This window comes from Ictalurus punctatus, chromosome 2 (assembly GCF_001660625.3).
Source record: "Ictalurus punctatus breed USDA103 chromosome 2, Coco_2.0, whole genome shotgun sequence".
NCBI lineage: Eukaryota > Metazoa > Chordata > Actinopteri > Siluriformes > Ictaluridae > Ictalurus > Ictalurus punctatus.
This window is the reverse complement of record NC_030417.2, coordinates 26,864,213-26,883,345: the sequence shown is the minus strand read 5'-3', so window position 1 is coordinate 26,883,345 and position 19,133 is coordinate 26,864,213. Positions and strand designations below refer to the sequence as shown.

Below are 19,133 nucleotides of genomic sequence, written 5' to 3'. Positions count from 1 at the left end.
TCTCAGAAACAGGACAGTTGAAGATTGGAAAAAGTCCAGACAGCATTTTCCCAATCTTCAACTGTCTAGTTTCAATTTGAAACGGTGCCCACTGTAACCTCAGATCCCTGTTGTTGGCTGCCAGGATTAGAAACTGATGTGGTCTTCAGCTGTTGTAATCCATCCACCTTAAGGTTTGACATGCATTCTGAGATGCTTTTCTGCTCACCACGGTTGTACAGAGTACTTATGATTATGACTGGATTTACAGTAATGTTCCTGTCAGCTTGAATCAGTCTGGTCATTCTCTGACCTCTAAACAAGGCGTTTCTGTCCACGAAAGCAAAAAAATCACAGAGATCCATAATTTTCCCCAATTCTGATTGAATTAACTGAAGCTCTCCACTTGTATCTTCATGATTTTATACTTTGGGCTGCTGCCACATGATTGGCTCATCGCATAATCCCATGAATGTGGAGGTGTAGGAAAAAGAGAGAGCGAGACAGTGTGTGTGAGTGTGTGAGAGAGAGACCCTTATTAAATTTCTATATTGATATCTGTTAATGTGAAACAACTTTGAGATGTGAGAGATTAGTGCAACGTCTGAATCATGTGGTTCTGGTGATACATTAAAAGGCATGCACAAGCAGAGTTAAACATCTGCATGCATGCATACATACACACTCTCCTCTTGCCATACGTGCCAAGCTACCATTTTCAGCTTAGCCTGAGCTACAAATGGTGCCATTACCTCAGTTTCCCACTGCAACATTCAGGCTGGGGAGACAGAAAAACACTTAGTGATGCACACTTGTACCCTCTCAAGATTTCTGCCCTAATCCTGTTTTCTGTGGAGTGTGGATAAATGCACTTGCCACCAAGCCACACACACACACACACAGCCCAGTGATGGGCACTGTACAGTCTTATTTGTCCCATGATGAGATTCCAGAGCACATTCTTGTTCAAGAACGTGTGAGAAGCCTTGACATTCCACATCATTAGCATAGTCAGAGTGCACCTCTTCAAGGCCAGTCCAAAAAAAAACCATAAAGGGAGATATTTGTGGAGGGAGGAAAGGCGAGACGCAGTGGGTACGACACAATTGTTTTGATGAGAGCGAAACACTGGGAGGTAGAGAGAGAGAGAGAGAGAGAGAGAGAGAGAGAGAAGGAGAAAGAAAGAGAGAGAGAGAGAGAGAGAGAGAGAGAGAGAGAGAGAGAGAGAGAGAAGGAAAAAAGCTTGGTTTTTCTTTCTGAAAGGATTCCCTGTGAGCGGCTCTAATGACTGCGGAAACCCCCCGCTGTGAGAGCTGGCACGGCCGAGTGTGAGTCCTGTCACCACGTCACCGCTGGCACGCACACCCACATACACTCTCACACACCCACCAACACACACACACACACACACACACACACACACACACACACATCTACAGGCAATCTAAGAGCAATGCTACCCGTTACTCATGCTGTAGAACCTTACACTAAATTTGGTTGGTTAAATGTCAGCACCAATCATTTAATAACCATGTTGCCGTTAGTGAGGGCAATTATAGAAATATAGATATCAATATAGAAGTTCTATCCATTAAAGAATAAAAAAATCAGCTGACAGAAATCTTCACTTGATGATCAGCGTTCAAGACACACAGCTCCCTAATTCACAGCATGATAGATGTACATATGTGTGTGTGTGTGTGTGAGAGAGAGAGAGAGAGAGAAAGAGAGAAGCAGGGTTAGAGATAGATCTTGTCTGCATGTAAAAACAAGCCATATTGACAGAGAGAGCAGGAGAGAGATACACACACAGTCTGTACACCTCATGCTGACAGCTGCCTCTCTCTCTGCTACAGCAAACAGACGCATGCACAGAGCCACAGAATCTCTTCCATTTGCCTTCAGCCTTGCAAACTATATATCATTCACATACCCTTATATGGTTATGTCCATATATGGAAACTGGCTTTGCTACATGAGTCTCATTGTTGTATTCAGTGAATAATCTCACCTGGGTACTGTAGGTTTGTTGATAAGACATGCTGCTGTAATAATTCAAAACTGGATCCCAAAAGAGGTTGGGTTCCTTTTTAAATCCGGTTCCTCTCGTTTCTTTTTCATACCATTTCAGAAAGTTTCCCCTTGCCAGTCTTGACTTGGGCTTACTCATTAGAAAATTAAAACTAGATCTGGATTTCTGGTCCAACGCCTCAAATAAAATTGAACCGAGTGAGTCATAAAAAAAGAAGTATCGGTGTGTCTTATAAAGACGAAGACACATTATGAGTAGTTTGGTCATGTGACATTATAAAAATGTCACATTTAGAATATTTAGAATGCTGCACGGCCTTTTTCTAAATTGTGTTTGGTTTAATGTACAGCACAAATATTGGGTCAGAACGATCTGTTTGCTGTGGATTGTGACTTTCAGACCATTGATCAATCTATGGCTGGGTAATTATCTGTGAGACAAGTCGAGAGAAAAATTGGGGGAAGCATTTTATTTTTTTGTCTTTATGCTCAACATAATCCATATGTTATGTGTTAATTGAGCAAATGAATGGTTTGATCTAAATAAATGTGGATATTTATTTCATAATAGAAGCAATATACCAATCAATCACGTTTCTTAAACTAGTCTTAATTCTGAAGTTTGCAGATAAAAAGTGGTCCAGAGAAAATGCTGAACTGGTAAAACTGGTGAAGAGAAGCACTAGACACAGAATGAGTAGACTAGTCGGCGCCTCAGCATCTTTTCTCTTTTTCCTGACTGCATGATTCGGTAACTGCATGAGTGTTTACTTGTTGTTGGACCTGATGTGAGACTTGGCCGGGGACTTACAGAATGAATTCCCTGGTAACCATTGCCAAGGAAATGGCCTGCTGGTAGTTGCGTAGCAAGACCGCTGGGAAATTTCCAAAGCTTAGAGGCTTCATTAGTTCATTCAGTTGCGCTGCTTCATTTCAGCCTATTGAAATTCATACGTCCTCTGAAAGAGCCACTCTTGAATCAATATATTCAGGTATTTTTAATGAATCGTACAGTATCTATTTAATGGCAAGAGCGTTCGAGAAGATAAATGTATTGGTATGAATACATGGTACGTGATGATGATAAACAGCAACAAAATAAATATACCTCGCCTACTGAATAAACCAGATCTAGTAGAAATCAATAATTCAAAACAAAATTCCATTCAGTCAATGTCTATGTGTATCCATATATCTCCACACAGCAGGCTTGAAGAGTGTGTGTTTATGTCTCTGCTGGATGGACTGCCTGCTCCAGGCTTCACCTTGCCACACTAATGTAGGAGAGCTGTAGAAAAAAAGCTGACTGTGCGTTTTCAGGCCATAATCCAGGCCTGCACGACTGAGAAGAATCCACGGTAAAGGGCGTCTTTTAGAGGGACGCTCGCTGTTCCAGCATGCCTGATCTCACACAGCTGCTCCCCAGGACAGCCTGAGCAGCTCTTTCTGACACCAAGCCAAGAGCACACAGCCAGCTCTGATTAAATGAAGTGACACCAAATCTCCTCATCTGGCTTCAGATCAGTTCGAGCCATCTGCGTAAGTTTCAGTTACGGTCAACCAGACGAGGGACTGAACTCCAAGCTTCAAGCTTCCAAGAACTGTCTGGTCTAAAGGCAATGCTGAATTTATGAGTGAATCATTACATTACAATGGTTTACTCTGACATAGTCACTGAAACCAGAAACCACTCCAAGTACAATAATAATACAGTAGTTCATCCGCCCAAGTGGTGTCTACGAAACAATGATTCAAGAATGAGAGGCACCTATGAAAAATGTGGTATTGGTTGGACACATTCAGGGTATAATCGCCTCTTGAGATGAGAAAAGGCATCGTTATGTGGGAAGTGTTTGGTGTGGTAAAGAGATTCAGCTTTATGTCACTCCTGCAAATGCCAGTCTTGGGCGAGACATGGGCAGAGCACACCACAATCCCTTAAAGGCATAGAAGAGTTGAATTTGACCCGCTGTCATCAGAAAGCCTTGTTGGTTATGAGACATTGAAATGTTTAAGTACTTTATAGCTGGAAAGATTCCCACACACCAAACTGTACCTGACTGACCATCAGTAGGTATGTGTTCTCAGAGCAGAAGTATGATTAAAGGTGGCCTGTAAACAGATATTTCAATCATTACAAAAGATTTACTCATACTACTTAAATTTCAGCGTAATGAGTACATTTATTGAAAATTTGTGTCAATTTCACCAAAACGTAAATGTATGTATGTATTTCAGTAAGTGTAAGATGAACGTTTTTCATCATATACATTTTCCTTCTTATTTTTACATTGGCGCCTTAAACTAAGCCCATGTTAAGCTCAAAGCAAAAAAAAAAACAAAACAAAAAAAGTGAATAAAATATCCTTTTTTTTTTTTTTTTTAAAAAAAGAACAAATTCAATCTAAACCTGTAATCAGAATGTTAACCTGTAAACCTGTTAAATAAAAGGGTTAAGATTTTATATCGGAACTGAAAATATTCACATATAAAGGAGACTTAATTGCCTTTTTAGTTACGATTGATTTTATTATATTTAAACTTTATTATATATCTATTATTTGCAGTGTAAATTTTTACATGTTACAAATAGGTCGTTTTTGTTTAGCTCCCAAATCAATCTATAGTTTTTTGGTGCATTTTAACTTCATTTATTACATTCAAAATGAAAATGAAATCCATACCATATTACAACCAATTTAGTCTTGTTCTTCATACAAGGTTGCTTTAATGCAAATCTGATCCCAGGGAAAATTCAGAAGAAACCGAATGAACAAAGCAGACGTGTTTGGGTTTTGTTCAAATTCATAAGAAATACATTAAACTTAAAAAAAAAAAAAAACTTGACTTCTACTCCAAAAGTGATCTTTTACTCTTTCACTGAAATATAATTGTGACTCATTATTTCTCAGTAAGACACAATACCTGTAGTTTTGCTTAAGCATGCTTTTTCCCTGTACTTTCCCCACCTCTCTCTGTCTGTCTGTGTGTGTGTGTACTGTACATAAACATAGCTAAGCCTTTAAATAGAGGCTGTTTCATGTTTAAATGTTAAGTGTGTAATCTATACAGAAGCTGAATAAAATGAAATTGAAGGTTGGCCAGGACAGGCTTTTTGTTCTCTTCATTTTATTTAATTTTTTTCTTTTCAAATCCTGAGAAAGATTGAACCAGATAAAAATACACAAAGGCTAATGTTGAGATATTTCAGTGTGTAGTATAGGCTGGAGTCGATTGATTTTGGGTTAAATGCTCCTCTTAAAGAAACAAAGTAATCATTTTTGACAGTATTTGCAAGTCAATATTTGGAAGAGAAATAAAAATATGCACTTACTCGAGCACAGGTTTTAATAGCAGAAGTAACAGTGGAGGAAGGAGCTTGAATTTATGGAGCAAAAATTAAAGACTAGTGAAGGAAACCATTTTTGGATTATGGCCAGATTTATACATGGCTATGAACATGTATTCACATGGGGGGAAAAAATAAAGTTTCTATATTAAAAATCTTTTCAAGGAGGGCATAAATTATTTCACCTAATAAAATTAAAATAACACAGTGTAAATAAAAAAAAGTAATAGTAATATTATAAATGCGGGTGTCGTTTAAGCGATGATTAACAGGAGTCATTTACATGACAATGATTTTTAGGGGACATTTACATTCTTAAATAGTTATTCAAACATTCTTTAAAAGGGTTGTTTTGCAAAACACAACCACACATTCTTATGTGCACAATTCATCATTTTATTTGCAAAATAATAAATGATATCTACAGGACGTGGTTCAAATAAGGTATAAAAGTGACAACAATCATTGGTGTTGTGTCGTGTCCTAGGCCTCGGTTTGTAGAGAATGTTGTTGAGCTGGACACAGGCCTGTGGTGTGATACAGTACAAACAATTACGCTGTCGTGCATCATTCAGAGTCGTCGGTGTAAACAACAGGTTCTACTTTGCATCGTGAATGAGGAAGATGGCCTCTGTGGTGATTGACAACAAACATACCTGCCATAAAATAACAAACTGATGCCACAAAATGAGCAGGATAAAAAAAAAAAAAATAATAATACAGTGAGGACCAATCTTACCCGCAAACGGACCCTGCATACACTCCGGCTCTTTGCGGGTAAGATTGGACATGCTAGAATTATAGAGACATCACATTACAACAAACAATCGATTCTTCATCTGTGCCAGATTTTCGCTAAATTCTACAGTAATCGTCATAACAATAGATCTTAGAAAAATAAATATAATCCCTCATCATACTGTTTTCCCCCATTATGATTTATGCATGGCTCTGATGCACATTACACTTCTTTTTTTTTTCAGATTGTGTCAATATCATGTTAAGTAGAGGCAAATTCGTTGGTGCATTGAAGAACTGTCTGGAAATACAGACCGTGTTTGTGTAACAATTGACAACATTCAAGATTAAATTTGGAATTTGAAAGCATGCCTTATACAACACAACACTACAGCTTAATACTTTCATATTCAAATTTCTCGGTCAGTTTTCCAGTCATGATTTACATACGTTTTGACAATCAAAACTGGGAGGTTGGGGAGTTAAGTGCCACAGCTTTTACTTTGTAGTATATATGCAATGCATCATTCTCATGTATCATACTATAAACATTATATCACAACTTTATATTTATTAAAAAAAAATAAAAATAAAAAAAAGGCAATTTGATGTTTTTGCAAATCCTGAAATGACAGCAAAGCGGTTGTCCTGCACATCCTGAGAAGGAAAGCTACATTTCAAATGAAACTGTCAGCAAGAGACAGAATGTGTACAATGCAAGCAGGCACTCAAATGAACAATTCTCTCTGTTGAGTTTAAACACACATGCGCAGATTTACACATAAAAATAGGGAGGAGTCAAAGTTTGTTTGTTTGTTTGTTTTTATTCTGGAGAACTACAAGCTGTAGCTTGTGACTAATATTACTTCTCGGTTAATTCCAGGTTGGAAGGTTCATATCAGATATTGTATTTAGAGGAACAGAAACCACTTGGGTGTGAGAATCAGTTTTGGAGTGGACGGAAAATGATAATCTGTAAAATCCCTACTAAAAGGTTACGATTCTGGGATGACAGTTTTGCCATTATCACTTGCACAAACAAATCATATTTGCATACAGCTTTACTACACACCTACAGTCTTTCTGCTATTAAGCTAAGCACCGTGGTATTAGCAATGCAAAACGTTAGGCAAATCGAATGGCAGAATTGAGCAGTGGAGCATCAGGCAGCGAGAGGAGGCGTGTTAACGAGGAAGGTTTGGCCTGCGTGACTACAGGCTCCGAGTGTGACAGTGCAGGATCCATTAGCGGCTCAGCGGTGAGGCCCGGCCAGCCCTGCTGACACACGCGCGCACATACACACACACACACACACCTGAGAGACAAGCAAAGTAGTCCAGGCTTATTAGCACCTCGGCCTGCTCCAGGTGGGGACGCCTGGCCTCTGTAATTGATAATTAGGGCCAATAGCACAGCAGGCAATGCAATCGCAGTGGCAGGAGGCTCGCACGACCCCCATACTGCTGCTCAAAGAGAGGGAGGGCGAAGACAGACAGACAGACATATGCAGAGAGAGAGAGAGAGAGAGAGAGAGAGAGAGAGATGACGAGATGGAACCAGAGGTGGCTAGGGAAAGGGGAAGTGTAAAAATTCTTTTTGACTGATGCATCATGTACAAAGGTGAGGTTTATGTAGGAATAAAGAAATATAAGCTGTACACACTGCAACTGTTTTTGAGATATGAATCATCTTGGGGTCTAAAGTAACTGTTTTTTTTTTTTTAAACTACTATCTCTGCTACAGGCCTTACAGTTAAACCACATAACAGAGAGTTCAGACGAGTCTCTATCCTGTGGTGCACAAAAAACAAAACAAAAACAAACCAGAGACAACAATGACACAGTATACAACCAATCTTCTGGCCTTTTCCCCATGCAATTCTGATACAATACAAAACAACTCCTTATCCTCATTATCTTTATTTTCGCAGATAAAAGGAGCAATACGCTCAGGAATACAGGATGGGGTGGATGTAAAGTGGCTTGTTATTTCTCTCTTTTATTATCTGTGCATTCTTTTGATTGTGCATTAACGTGATTTGTTTGTCCAGAACCCGACTGGCTCGACTCGATCGGCCGCATAATGAGCGTCATACGGGACAGCGACGACTCTCTGTCTGGCTCTCTGCAGCTAGGAGAAGACCAAAGGCAGCTAGAGTCTCATACACAGAGAAAAACTGACATGGTTTGGCGAGATCAGATAGCCACGTATCTACATGACATTTCACCAGGCATGTACAGATGTGCGCGTCTTGACGGTTTGCAGTGAACTTAAGTCAAGCAGGCAGGTGTGTTCCTGTACGCTTGTGTGTGCATGCATGGCTGTTCATGTAATAAAGATAAACCCCAGTCTAAGAATGCATGTAACAGAAAAAAAATCAAGTGGTGTGAGTTTCGACAAGGATTATTAAATGGTTGTGGATGTCTACGGTTCACTTCTTTATAACTATGCCCTGTGGTTGACCACAAATGGCAAAATCATGTAACAGATCAGCTAGCGAACCTGTAAATCAGGTTTTACCTGACTGTACTGACTAAACAATGTTGTTAGTATTTGAAATGAAATGCTAAGTATGTGTAAACTTAAAAAATACTGTATCAGGGGAGAAAAAAACAAACCAAAAAACAAAAACAAAACACACTTGCCCAGGCGCTTGGGACAAACAGATTTAGTGTCTGGGATATACTTTTTTATTATTATTATTAATTATTATTTTTTTATTCGTAGTTTCCCTACAGACAAGAAACTTCAACAACCAGAGAAAGAAAACAAACCATACTTATTATCTTTTATAAAACCACAGGTTTCATTTCCCATTTTAATGCAATGTGTTTCACAGTGATGCGACGCACCTCAATGCTGTAATCACACCACAAGTGTCCCGAATGCCACCGCCTGCTGCACTACACACATGGGCATTTAAATATACGGAAAGAAAATAAAGACACTTAGCCAGATGCGAATAACATTTTGCTTTTGATACGAGTGAACTCGGTGAACTTTCATTTGAGGTCCGTACACAATGTGCTACATCAGAAACTTCAGGAAAGGACAAGCACTACGGCTACAGAGTTGTCCGCTTGCTGGGAATTTATATACCCTTTCCTATCCCTTTGTACGCATTACTGCACTTAACTATCTAACTAGCTGGCCATAGGTTATATCATCATGTACAGGGTCACTTTTTAGTCTTGCCAGTTAGGTTTCTATGCACTGAAACATGGAATTGGGAGGCACACTGGAGCTTCCACATGCCTGGTGAGCTAACTAATTAAGAATTTATCATTTGTCCACCCCTGAGTATGTACGTGAAAGTTTAAGCTGCAGAAAAGCATGACTAAGTAGGCTAGTTCGTTATCACACAACCAAAACTACACACACCATAACATATAAGCCAGCACTGTCATCTTCCTATTATTTCCCAACCATGCTAACGCTAACGTCCCTTTGGCCTTCCTGGATATCCGAGAGACCCTTTCAAATGCCTAATGGTTTAAAAAGGGTCCATAATGCATTGCATTCACCAAGGCCGCGTGTGGAGAGGCTGAGCTCGGCTCCCGCAGAATAATGTTGCCTTTTAACGGCAATTTGCGGCTTGCTGCTCTCCGAGCTGCTCTCAAAAAGACTCTGGGGAACCTTTAAGTTGCGGGCCATCTTCAGCCCACTAACTCAGTCATCGAAGACGCACAACCCGAACGCCATCCATCCAGCGGCTTAACGTCCCCAGATTAAGTAATTATAGACAAAGTCCCACTTGGGTTTGGACTGGAGCGCTTTTCTTCCCTGCGGCACTGAGAGGCATTATGGAGCGGATTAAGACCTTCTGCCACAGTCGTGATTTTAACACGAGGCGACGGCACCAGCATCCAAGCACAGACCTGACGGCACTACGGTGGGATTAACGTTACATCGGAACCAGCCAAATATCTGACCGCTGCTCGATTAGTACTAATGAAAAACAACGCATGCACAATTGTGTTAGGAACAGGAAATATTGCTCATGTGTTTAGTGATAAAATATGTCCAGTATCCTAAAAATGTCTAAATATATATTGCTTTGTTAACCAAAAAAACAAACAAAAAAACCCCAAAAAACCCACACAACTTGTGTATAACATCCTACCGTATGTAATCTATAGTCTCAGTATGCCAATATATGGTGAGGTATGGAATGACTAGGGGTTTTTTTGCATCATGAACCCATCCTTCTGTATTTCAGTTTAGTTTGACAGGACAACTCGCTCCTGTTACTGCAGTGAGATCACTGCTTGCAGAAACTGAGTAATAAAAGAAACTTCAAAGACAATTTTGAGACATTTCTCACTCACACACATGCAGGCGGTCTATAAAAAAAAAAAAAAAAGAAAGAAAAATAAGAAAGAGTATCAATATATTCGTCAGTTACAAAGGTCCATCCTTCCTTTTTATGAGATGCCGGTCTTCTTCTGAATTCTGACGTTTTTTATCCGGTACTTATCCGCGAGTCACGTCCTGCCGTTCAGAAAAGAGAGCGAAGCCTTCCCTTCATTGCTGATCCTGATATCAGTTACACATAAATATGTGTTTGGAGTAGGCAGTGATCCTTTCAAATATCTCTTAGATGACTAATAATTACACTGCGGTCTGCATTCACCCATCTACCTGTTGGATGGCACGTCTGGAGCTAGGCATTATGGGTAGTGTAGCTTTGAGCCTAGAGTCAAGGCTGCTTGCGAAAATTAAAGATGTCCCGTTTTTTAGAGCCTCGCTTGCCCTCGTTAGGCTGGCTTGGTGACAGCGGGGGTTGCGGGGTGGCCATGCCTCCATAGGGGCAGCTCTGCGAATCCGGATGCTCTCCGGAACATTCTACGGCGGGAATGTAACGGCTGTCCCACATGCCGGGCCCGCACAGCTTACACAAGTCATGCAGACTGCAAGGGATCCTGGGAAGCAGCCGGAACTGATAGAGAAGGCTTCGTGCCTGGAAACCAGGAAGAGGACAGAGACAACAGGAGGTAGGAGTGAACTAACTAACAAACAGTCACAGCTCTGTAGGACTATAGGTCAAACGTAATCAGATCATGACATTTAGAGGTTGTGAAGCTCGGAAAGGTCACTAGATATAAACAAAGCACTCTATGTGTTCAATTAGATGACTATGTCTGGCTCTAGATTTACACCATGAAGTGTGTGATGACTTGCATTACTAACTGCTGAGGAGTTGCATTGTAAAATATACAAAAATCAATAACTTCAAAAATCAATTCTGCTTAAAGGTGCTTGAATATGCATGTGTGTGTGTGTTCACAGTACCTTCCTCAGCACCAGTTCTCCATTCATGTGCATGGAGAGGTTGCTAAAGTGCAGCAGCATCTGATCTGTTGCCAGCTGTTGCTCCGTGACATCATCGCCATAGAGAACAATGATGGCCACGCACAGAAAGAGGTGGAAGTAATCCGTCTTTCACGCACACACACACACACACACACACACACACACAGACACACAAAGACACACACACAACCAGAACCAATCATTAAACAAAAGAGCATGAAACCAATACGGTGATCCGATCACAAACTGGAAGAAGTTGCTATGTAAATTAGCGAACAGAGCAAATGGCTCGGCTCTCCGCTGTCACCTGATTATCGCTATGTCAATATATGCTAATGTCATGCTGTGTTAGACTAACAATTATCATCTCATCTTCATTAGCGCTTCATCGGGGACGGCTGCTAACTCAAAGAAGAGTGATGCTCTCCGGCACCCATATGCTCATTTACCGACTCGTTTCATTTAGTACAATTCTACGTTTGACATTTGGAGCTCCAATACGCAACATCTGGAATGAAACCGATACAGCAAAAGTTCAAAGTTTGCACCCCCCATGGATTATGAATAGATACAAGAACAATGAATCACTATTTTATCATTTCTACTACAAATAATTCCAGGAAGTTCTAAATGAAATGTGGGAGTATAAAAAAAATAAATAAATTACACAATAAACAGTCTGGAAAGATTAAAAAAGCAAGATGTTCTTGCATGACCCTCTCAGTCTGCAGATATGATTTAAAGAAGGCAGTTTACAACGAAGAGGATTTAAGAAACTAAAGCCTGGGTTGTAGTCTGGCAAATTAAAAAATATTTAGATCACACTCAAACATTTAAACTGAGACTAGTTTATTGTCATTTTTTCCACTGGTAATAGTTTAACATTGCCCATTATTGTTACTTGCTATGATGAAGGAACATCTAAGAAACCAAACACACAAAGTATCTTGCTTGTATAAATAAAATTTCTTTGGTCTTTTGCATTTTGTCCTCAGGGTATGCAAACTTTTGCACTCGGCTGCAACTCCGAAATACCATGACCGATTTGAATATATTAAAAATGTGTTTGCAAAATGTGTAGATAAATTAATGAGCCGGAGTGAAAAGTGAAAAATAAGCTCCTTATTATTATTTTTTTAACACTAGTTGCGTGTTATTATTTGACACGTCGTCCCATGTGTCACGATTTTCCAGTTATTTATCACACATTTAAAGAGCCAGAAGTCACGAGGAAGTAAAAATCGCGAAAGAAAAAGGACACGTGGTCAGATGGGAATGTGTGAGGTTGTGTGCGTGTGAGGTATGTTAAATATGCAAAGGGAAGTGCTTTTAATGCGCTTCACAGCTATACTGTTAAGCACAATTATGATATTTATTAAAAGAGCTCAAAAATCATAAAAAATGCATTAGCAAACTAACGAAGCTCATTATTCATTCGTGGGATGATGTAGAGCTTTCGCTTACGCTGAAATGGAGAGAAACCGATTGTTTTGATTCATTTGGTTTGAATCACCAACAAACAAGAAACATTTTGGCCGAAGGGTGTGTAGGGCTGAAAATATACACCTAAAACTCGTTCATTCATTGGTCAGAAATACAGCGACGCCCTATTGTCAGGATCGATCCCACAGACGCTAGCCAACTGTGGGTGTCTGTAAGCTCATGTAAGTGGAAGAGGGCAGATAGCTCTTTTCTCCTGTGATGCTGCATGAGTAGAAGTCTGAAAAGATGCCGAGGTTGTCTTCATGTCTTGGAGAAAGCACGTAAGAGCCCTCACGCTCTCTGTTTGGTGTGTGGTGTCTGATTGGAGAAACATGGCTGGTAGGTAGGAAGTGGCCAAGATCAAATTAGGGAGAATAATGCACGGCAACAAAAAAAACAAAACAAATGTAAACAAACCTTTTGGCAAGTGTGCATATTAATCACATAATTTACCCGAGTACCTGCTGCTAAATGGATGATTAGATCAATACATAAAGGCCGCATCCGGCATTTATTTTCGAATTTTTGCTTGTCAGTCGAAATTTCCAGAACACTTAACTTTTCTGCTCTGTAGAGCTGTAGTGCTGAGAGCTCACATCAAAAAAATAAAATAAATAAATGCAGCTGCTACTCAAAATACACAGCATGTCTGGATCACTTCCTGCAGTTGGGTTGATTCAGTGTTGAATCGCTTTTTCGTTGCAATTGAACGGCTCTAGTGTTCGCTTAGAGCCAGACTGAGACTACCTCATTCAGACCGATTCTTTCGGCCCGCACCCGAGTGCGAACGATCTCCACCCGAGGAGGAAAATGCACCAGGGTTCAGATCAAGTGCTTCCATGGCATTTGTGGAAGCACCTTTACATGCTGAGGTATGCTCCACTTGGAGTAAATTTTGCCTTGCTTACTCGTTTAAATTTGTACATGCTTTCATCCAAAGCATACTACAACTGAAGTTGAATGGAATCTAAGCACACAGGTGTGGAATGATTAAGGGTTCTGCTAAACGGCTCTCTGGCAGTCTCTGGGATTTGAACTCACAGCCTTCCGGTCACTAGCGGTTTCCATCAAAGGCCTGATTTTCTGTTTTGTACCTGGTAATGAGCCCAGCAGGCCTCCCACATGCGCAGCGCCTCTGTGTCTGGAAACTCGCGCTTGAAGCAGAGCAGAACCCAGCGATGACAGAACAGCAGCTGCAGGCCGTCCTCGCCGAGCCGCATCAGGTGCTGGTGGAATCGCGGCAGCATCAAGCGCAAGAGCTCTCGCAGATACATCTGCACCCAGATTGAGAGAGTGACACACACAAGCAGTGACACATTGAGAGAATGCCTCAGTAAATCTCCTCAGTACAAGTGATTTTGTTAGCCAACACTTTCCTCAAGCTCTACACTTAAACTGAAATGATCCTGTCCTTTCAAACAAGGCCATGATAAGCTGATCTGAAATCTGAGCTCTTCTGGCTTGTGACGGCTCACCAGCTGCCGCTCCATATCCTCGTCTCTGGGCGAGCTGATGAAGATGGTGTTCTCCATCAGGCCCACAAAGCACCAGAATGTGTCGCTCTCGTCCTGGATCTCGGTCAAGAGCGGAGCCACCAAGTCAGACATTCCCTGGCAGTAGCCCATCTCCGGGTTATAGACCGCGTAGTTCAAGAGGATGCGTCTGAAGGGGGAGGGGATGGGGGGGTGGCAGATAAAAAGTCACATAATCCTGTACAGGCATATGCTATTTGGTAGACTGACCTTTACCTTTTATTTACAAAGTGTATCAAAATAATAGGTCACTTGTAGGTGTGCTATGTATGAGTGTGGTCCATCTGTTGCTAAGCAACATCTCAGCTCCCCCTCTACCCTGTCCATCAGTGGAAAGGGACTACCACACATATAATTGGGGTGATGGTTCATTCTCAGTATCGTGGTGACACTGACATGTTACTAGGTGTGGCACAGAATGTAGAAGTGTGTTACTGGTGGCTTCTGAACACTTTATTACACACACCTACTTTGTGTGTGTGTGTGTGCGCATGTGTGCGTGTGTGAGAGATGCTCATCTTTTTCCATGCTCATATTGTCAGTGGTAAGTTTCTGACCTCTGCACTGCTGTTGACTGGACTCCTCAGTAAACCATTTCTTTTCTGAGGAGTGACAGTGAGGTAAACTATTTATTTGCTGAGGAGTGACAGTGAGGTAAACTATTTATTTGCTGAGGAGTGACAGTGAGGTAAACTATTTCTTTACTGAGGAGTGACAGTCAGGTAAACCGTGTCTTTACTGAGGAAAGATGGTGAGGTAAACCATGTCTTTTCTGAGGAGTGACAGTGAGGTAAACTATTTATTTGCTGAGGAGTGACGGTGAGGTAAACTATTTCTTTTCTGAGGCGTGACAGTGAGGTAAACCGTGTCTTTACTGAGGAAAGACGGTGAGGTAAACCATGTCTTTTCTGAGGAGTGACAGTGAGGTAAACCATTTATTTACTGAGGAGTGTTGGTGATGTGGTATAAGCGGAATAATTGACTGGGATTTTAAAACACCTCACGGTCACTGCTACTAAGTAAAAAAAATCCTAGTTGCTCCAACATATACACTTGTACTAGCACCACACACACACACACACACACACACGCACACAGACATGGTAGATCCATTGAGTAGGTCACTGCAGTAGGGCTGGGCGATATGTAAGGAATAATCAACTCCGGTCCGTTGAATTATTAGACAATAATGCACACCCTGAGGTGGTAAAACCGGAGTCAATTTATACCACAGTTACCATACATCAAGATATTGTTCAGATGTTTTATTTCAAGACATCTCTCAGGTTTTTGTTCTTAAAACGCTTGTATGTGTGGAACCAATTTATTACGCATCCCATCTCAAGCCTCCGTTGCTAATTCCAAAAACGTACTTTTAGAACCAGTAATGGAGGCTTGAGCCATTGAGGTGCAGTTATTTGAGAGAGAGCGAGAGAGAGGTTTTTTTGGTTTCATGCTGAGAGTATATAAAAAATAAAAATAAAAAAAATAAATACATATCAATAGGCCTACTTGTTCAGAGGGTTTTAAATTTTTTACTACTGCAGAAAATACAACGAATAAATAAATAAATATTGATAGTTGTTCACCAGCTTTTCTGTCTCATTACTGCAATCACACATGCGCAGTCTCACGCTCTCTCTCTTTCTTTTGTCTCTGTCTCTCTCTCGCTCTCTCTCTCATAATTGCATATCAATGACCCCAACCTCTGCTCCGCATTACCACCTCGGATGCGCATCATTTGTCTAATAATCCAACGGCCCTTCGTCAATTATTACTTACTTATTTCTGGAAAATGGAAATCTGTTGCTTTCTGTCATTTTGTTTGTTGTTAAACATGTATGCTGTGGTGGACAGTAGGCTAACCTTTCTCTGATTTCAGTAACTTGGCGAAGCGATATGGAACTGTAATGTGATAAAGACCTGACTGGAACTATTTTAGCAATGCATTTACTGAAAAATAATTGCACAGCTCAGAATGTTTGTCAGCCAATCAGAATTGAGTATTCAACAGCGCTGTGGTATAAATCCATAGAATATTGATATTGTGATAAACGATTATATGATACACCTTTCTGAGATATCGTTGGTATGGTGATGTATTTTTTATGTTTTTAATCATTTCAAATTAAATTGTGCTGAATGGATGCTGTTAATTTTACATACACACACACACTTATTTACACACATATATATATTATATAAATTTTTTAACCTAATCTTTGTATGCATTAAAGAAAAGTATCATCAAACTTAGTTTAACAGATTTCTCTTTATATTAGTACTGTTTGGCAAACAGTTTCTTAGCTAAATTATATATCATGATACACGTCGTGTATCTCAGAAATGTCCTCAAGTATCATATGACATTTTTGTCATATCGCCCAAAAATGGTCCACCATGTAAATAATAAGTGCTCAGTGGTGGTCCATTTCTACTGAAGGACAGGTTCGAGAAAAGACAATAAAACCAGTGCAAGTCTGTTTCATTAGGATTCGTTTCAAGCGTTTTAAAACTGAAACATGACTCACTTTACCCTGGGAAAGCAGTAAGATGGAAGTATGATCTTGTTAGTGAGAATAAATATGGGATGCTGGTCGGGGTGGAGAAAAATGAAGATGCAGTGCAATAGGGAGAGCATGTGAGACTCTGACCTCATGATCTCTACGTTAGGGTTGTTTTCTCCTCTGAAGAACATGTTGCTCCTGTCGGTCCTTACCACATCCTTATCCACCGTAAACTGCACCTTCCTCCAGAACTCACTGTGCTCCTCAGGGCTCATCGACAACCTAGAAGGACAGGAGGAGAAATGTTTTTGTAGAATTTATTTAAAGAAATAGCCTTTTTATTTTTTAAGATAGAAAATAAAAATCTTTTGTAGAACATCTTCCAAATTGGGTGCCTTCATGTCGGACTGAGATAAGGTTGCTTTGTTGTGGGTTTTTTTTTATTTAAATAAGTATATTAAATCCTTATCATGACATGCTATACTGTCTTACAATAAATGAGTGAATGAATGAATGGGTAAGGCAGACCGGTAAACAAATAAATAAATGCACATGAATACCACACTAGGAATGCAAATTCATGCACTCCCAGACAAATGATTTCATAGTGAGTCGTTTTATTAAATTGTTTCTATACACACACACACACACACACACACACAAACAATCGAGAGTGATGTGGTCTGAAGGTCATCTACGACTTTGTGGAAAAAATTCTTTTGCAATCTCTGGAAGCAAAACGAGAGGGACGTTTCACAAAAAATATGACATTTTCATTTCCCCTTTTCCTTTGTTATAAGCTTCTGCTTTTTTTTTTTTTCTTCGTTACTTATTCATCATAAGATGAAACTATGTATTAGAAAACCATTTTTGGTCTTCGGATAAATGACAGTATTTTTCATTTTTACCTTTAATTATCCTTACGGAAGAATCCGGAAATTTCCTAAAGCAGCTACACTTTAAGCACCAGGTTCCTTCATTGACACATGGGAACACTTCAAACTGTTTTGTTCTGTTTCCTTGTGTAATTTATTAAAGCCACATAGGGCCAGATAAACACTTTTGGCTTTCTGCCTTCATCGATTTGCTGAGGTGTAGCAAACCTTCCAGCTAAAGGACTAAATGCTCACCAAGCAGGTGGGATTTAATTAACACTGTTTGTTTTTTTTGCATGAACACCAGACCTGATGCAACTTCACACAATTGTTTCGGAGCTGGTGTTTGTGCAAACTATTCCCCCGGCAGCCCTCCACCCCTCCTTCGCACACTTTTTTTCTTTTTCTTTTTTAATCTCTAGCAGTTCTCTCTCTTCCTCTCTCTCTCTCTTTCTCAACTCAGACTCAACCATGTCTCTCTCACTCTCTCGGTGTACCTCTCTGAGGACTCGGACTGTACAGTTGAACAACCAATGACAATTACACACACAACAAATTCATATTGATTGAAATTAAAAGGCGTGACCGTGCAAAATTCCCAGAGGAGAAATGAATAAAGACTGCTGACATGAATGCAATTTCAGAATAGTATTCACACTGTTTCACCATGATTCAGATACGATTTTGCCGACCAGGCCTAATGGCTGGAGATTAATAAATGCAGGTGTGTCTGGTATGTCATGCCATCATCTTAGTGCTTACATTCGTTCCTTCCACAGTTCATCAGCGCATCAATGGCAAAGTCCAGATGCACTTCTAATCAGCCTGAAGAATGCATAATATCTGCACTGCTCACTCAAGTATTGACAATCTGATAATATTACAAGTGAATCGATAAGCATAGAGCAGAGCCACTAAGATCAGAGATGGATCATTCACGCTGATGTGTGTGTAAAAACAACAACAAAAAAAACAAACAAACAAAACAAAAACACACCTACAGCTGTACCAAGTACAACTAAAATCTAAAAATAACGCAGCTCCTTCCAAAAATTACGACCTAGCTGCGTTAGCCAACCTGCAGTGAGCATTTGTAATCGATAGGAACACACTGCCTTAATCAGTTATGACATGCTCATTTCCTTGGGGACACATTAATTCACACTGAGCACGTTTCTGCACACGTGTTTATTGATTGGTAAAGGCTTGGACTGTAACGTCTCTGCTAGTTACATCCACTGAGACTCACAGCGGGTACTAAGACAGCCTGTGAAAAGCTTCTGTAATGAATGTCTAACACACACACACACACACACACTCACAAACA

The 19,133-nt window shown here is 40.2% G+C and overlaps 1 protein-coding gene and 1 long non-coding RNA gene across 3 annotated transcripts in view; one reads left to right on the top strand and one right to left on the bottom strand.

The window, feature by feature from the left end:
• The first annotated feature begins 7,726 nt into the window (after positions 1 to 7,726).
• On the top strand, positions 7,727 to 8,158 carry LOC128628980 (uncharacterized). Its single transcript, XR_008393282.1, has 2 exons — positions 7,727 to 7,939; positions 8,028 to 8,158. It is a non-coding gene; the product is annotated as an uncharacterized LOC128628980 (long non-coding RNA).
• Positions 8,159 to 8,427: 269 nt separating this feature from the next.
• The window catches only part of tbc1d16 (TBC1 domain family, member 16), a 44,249-nt gene continuing 33,543 nt past the window's right edge, over positions 8,428 to 19,133 (bottom strand). For both annotated transcript variants that reach the window (XM_017459743.3, XM_017459751.3), the window contains 5 exons: positions 17,079 to 17,213; positions 14,368 to 14,554; positions 13,987 to 14,166; positions 11,390 to 11,536; positions 8,428 to 11,057 (listed from right to left, as the gene is read on the bottom strand). In XM_017459743.3, coding sequence (XP_017315232.1) covers positions 10,797 to 11,057; positions 11,390 to 11,536; positions 13,987 to 14,166; positions 14,368 to 14,554; positions 17,079 to 17,213 — 910 coding nt within the window. In that variant the 3' untranslated portion in view covers positions 8,428 to 10,796. The remainder of the gene's footprint in view (positions 11,058 to 11,389; positions 11,537 to 13,986; positions 14,167 to 14,367; positions 14,555 to 17,078; positions 17,214 to 19,133) is intronic.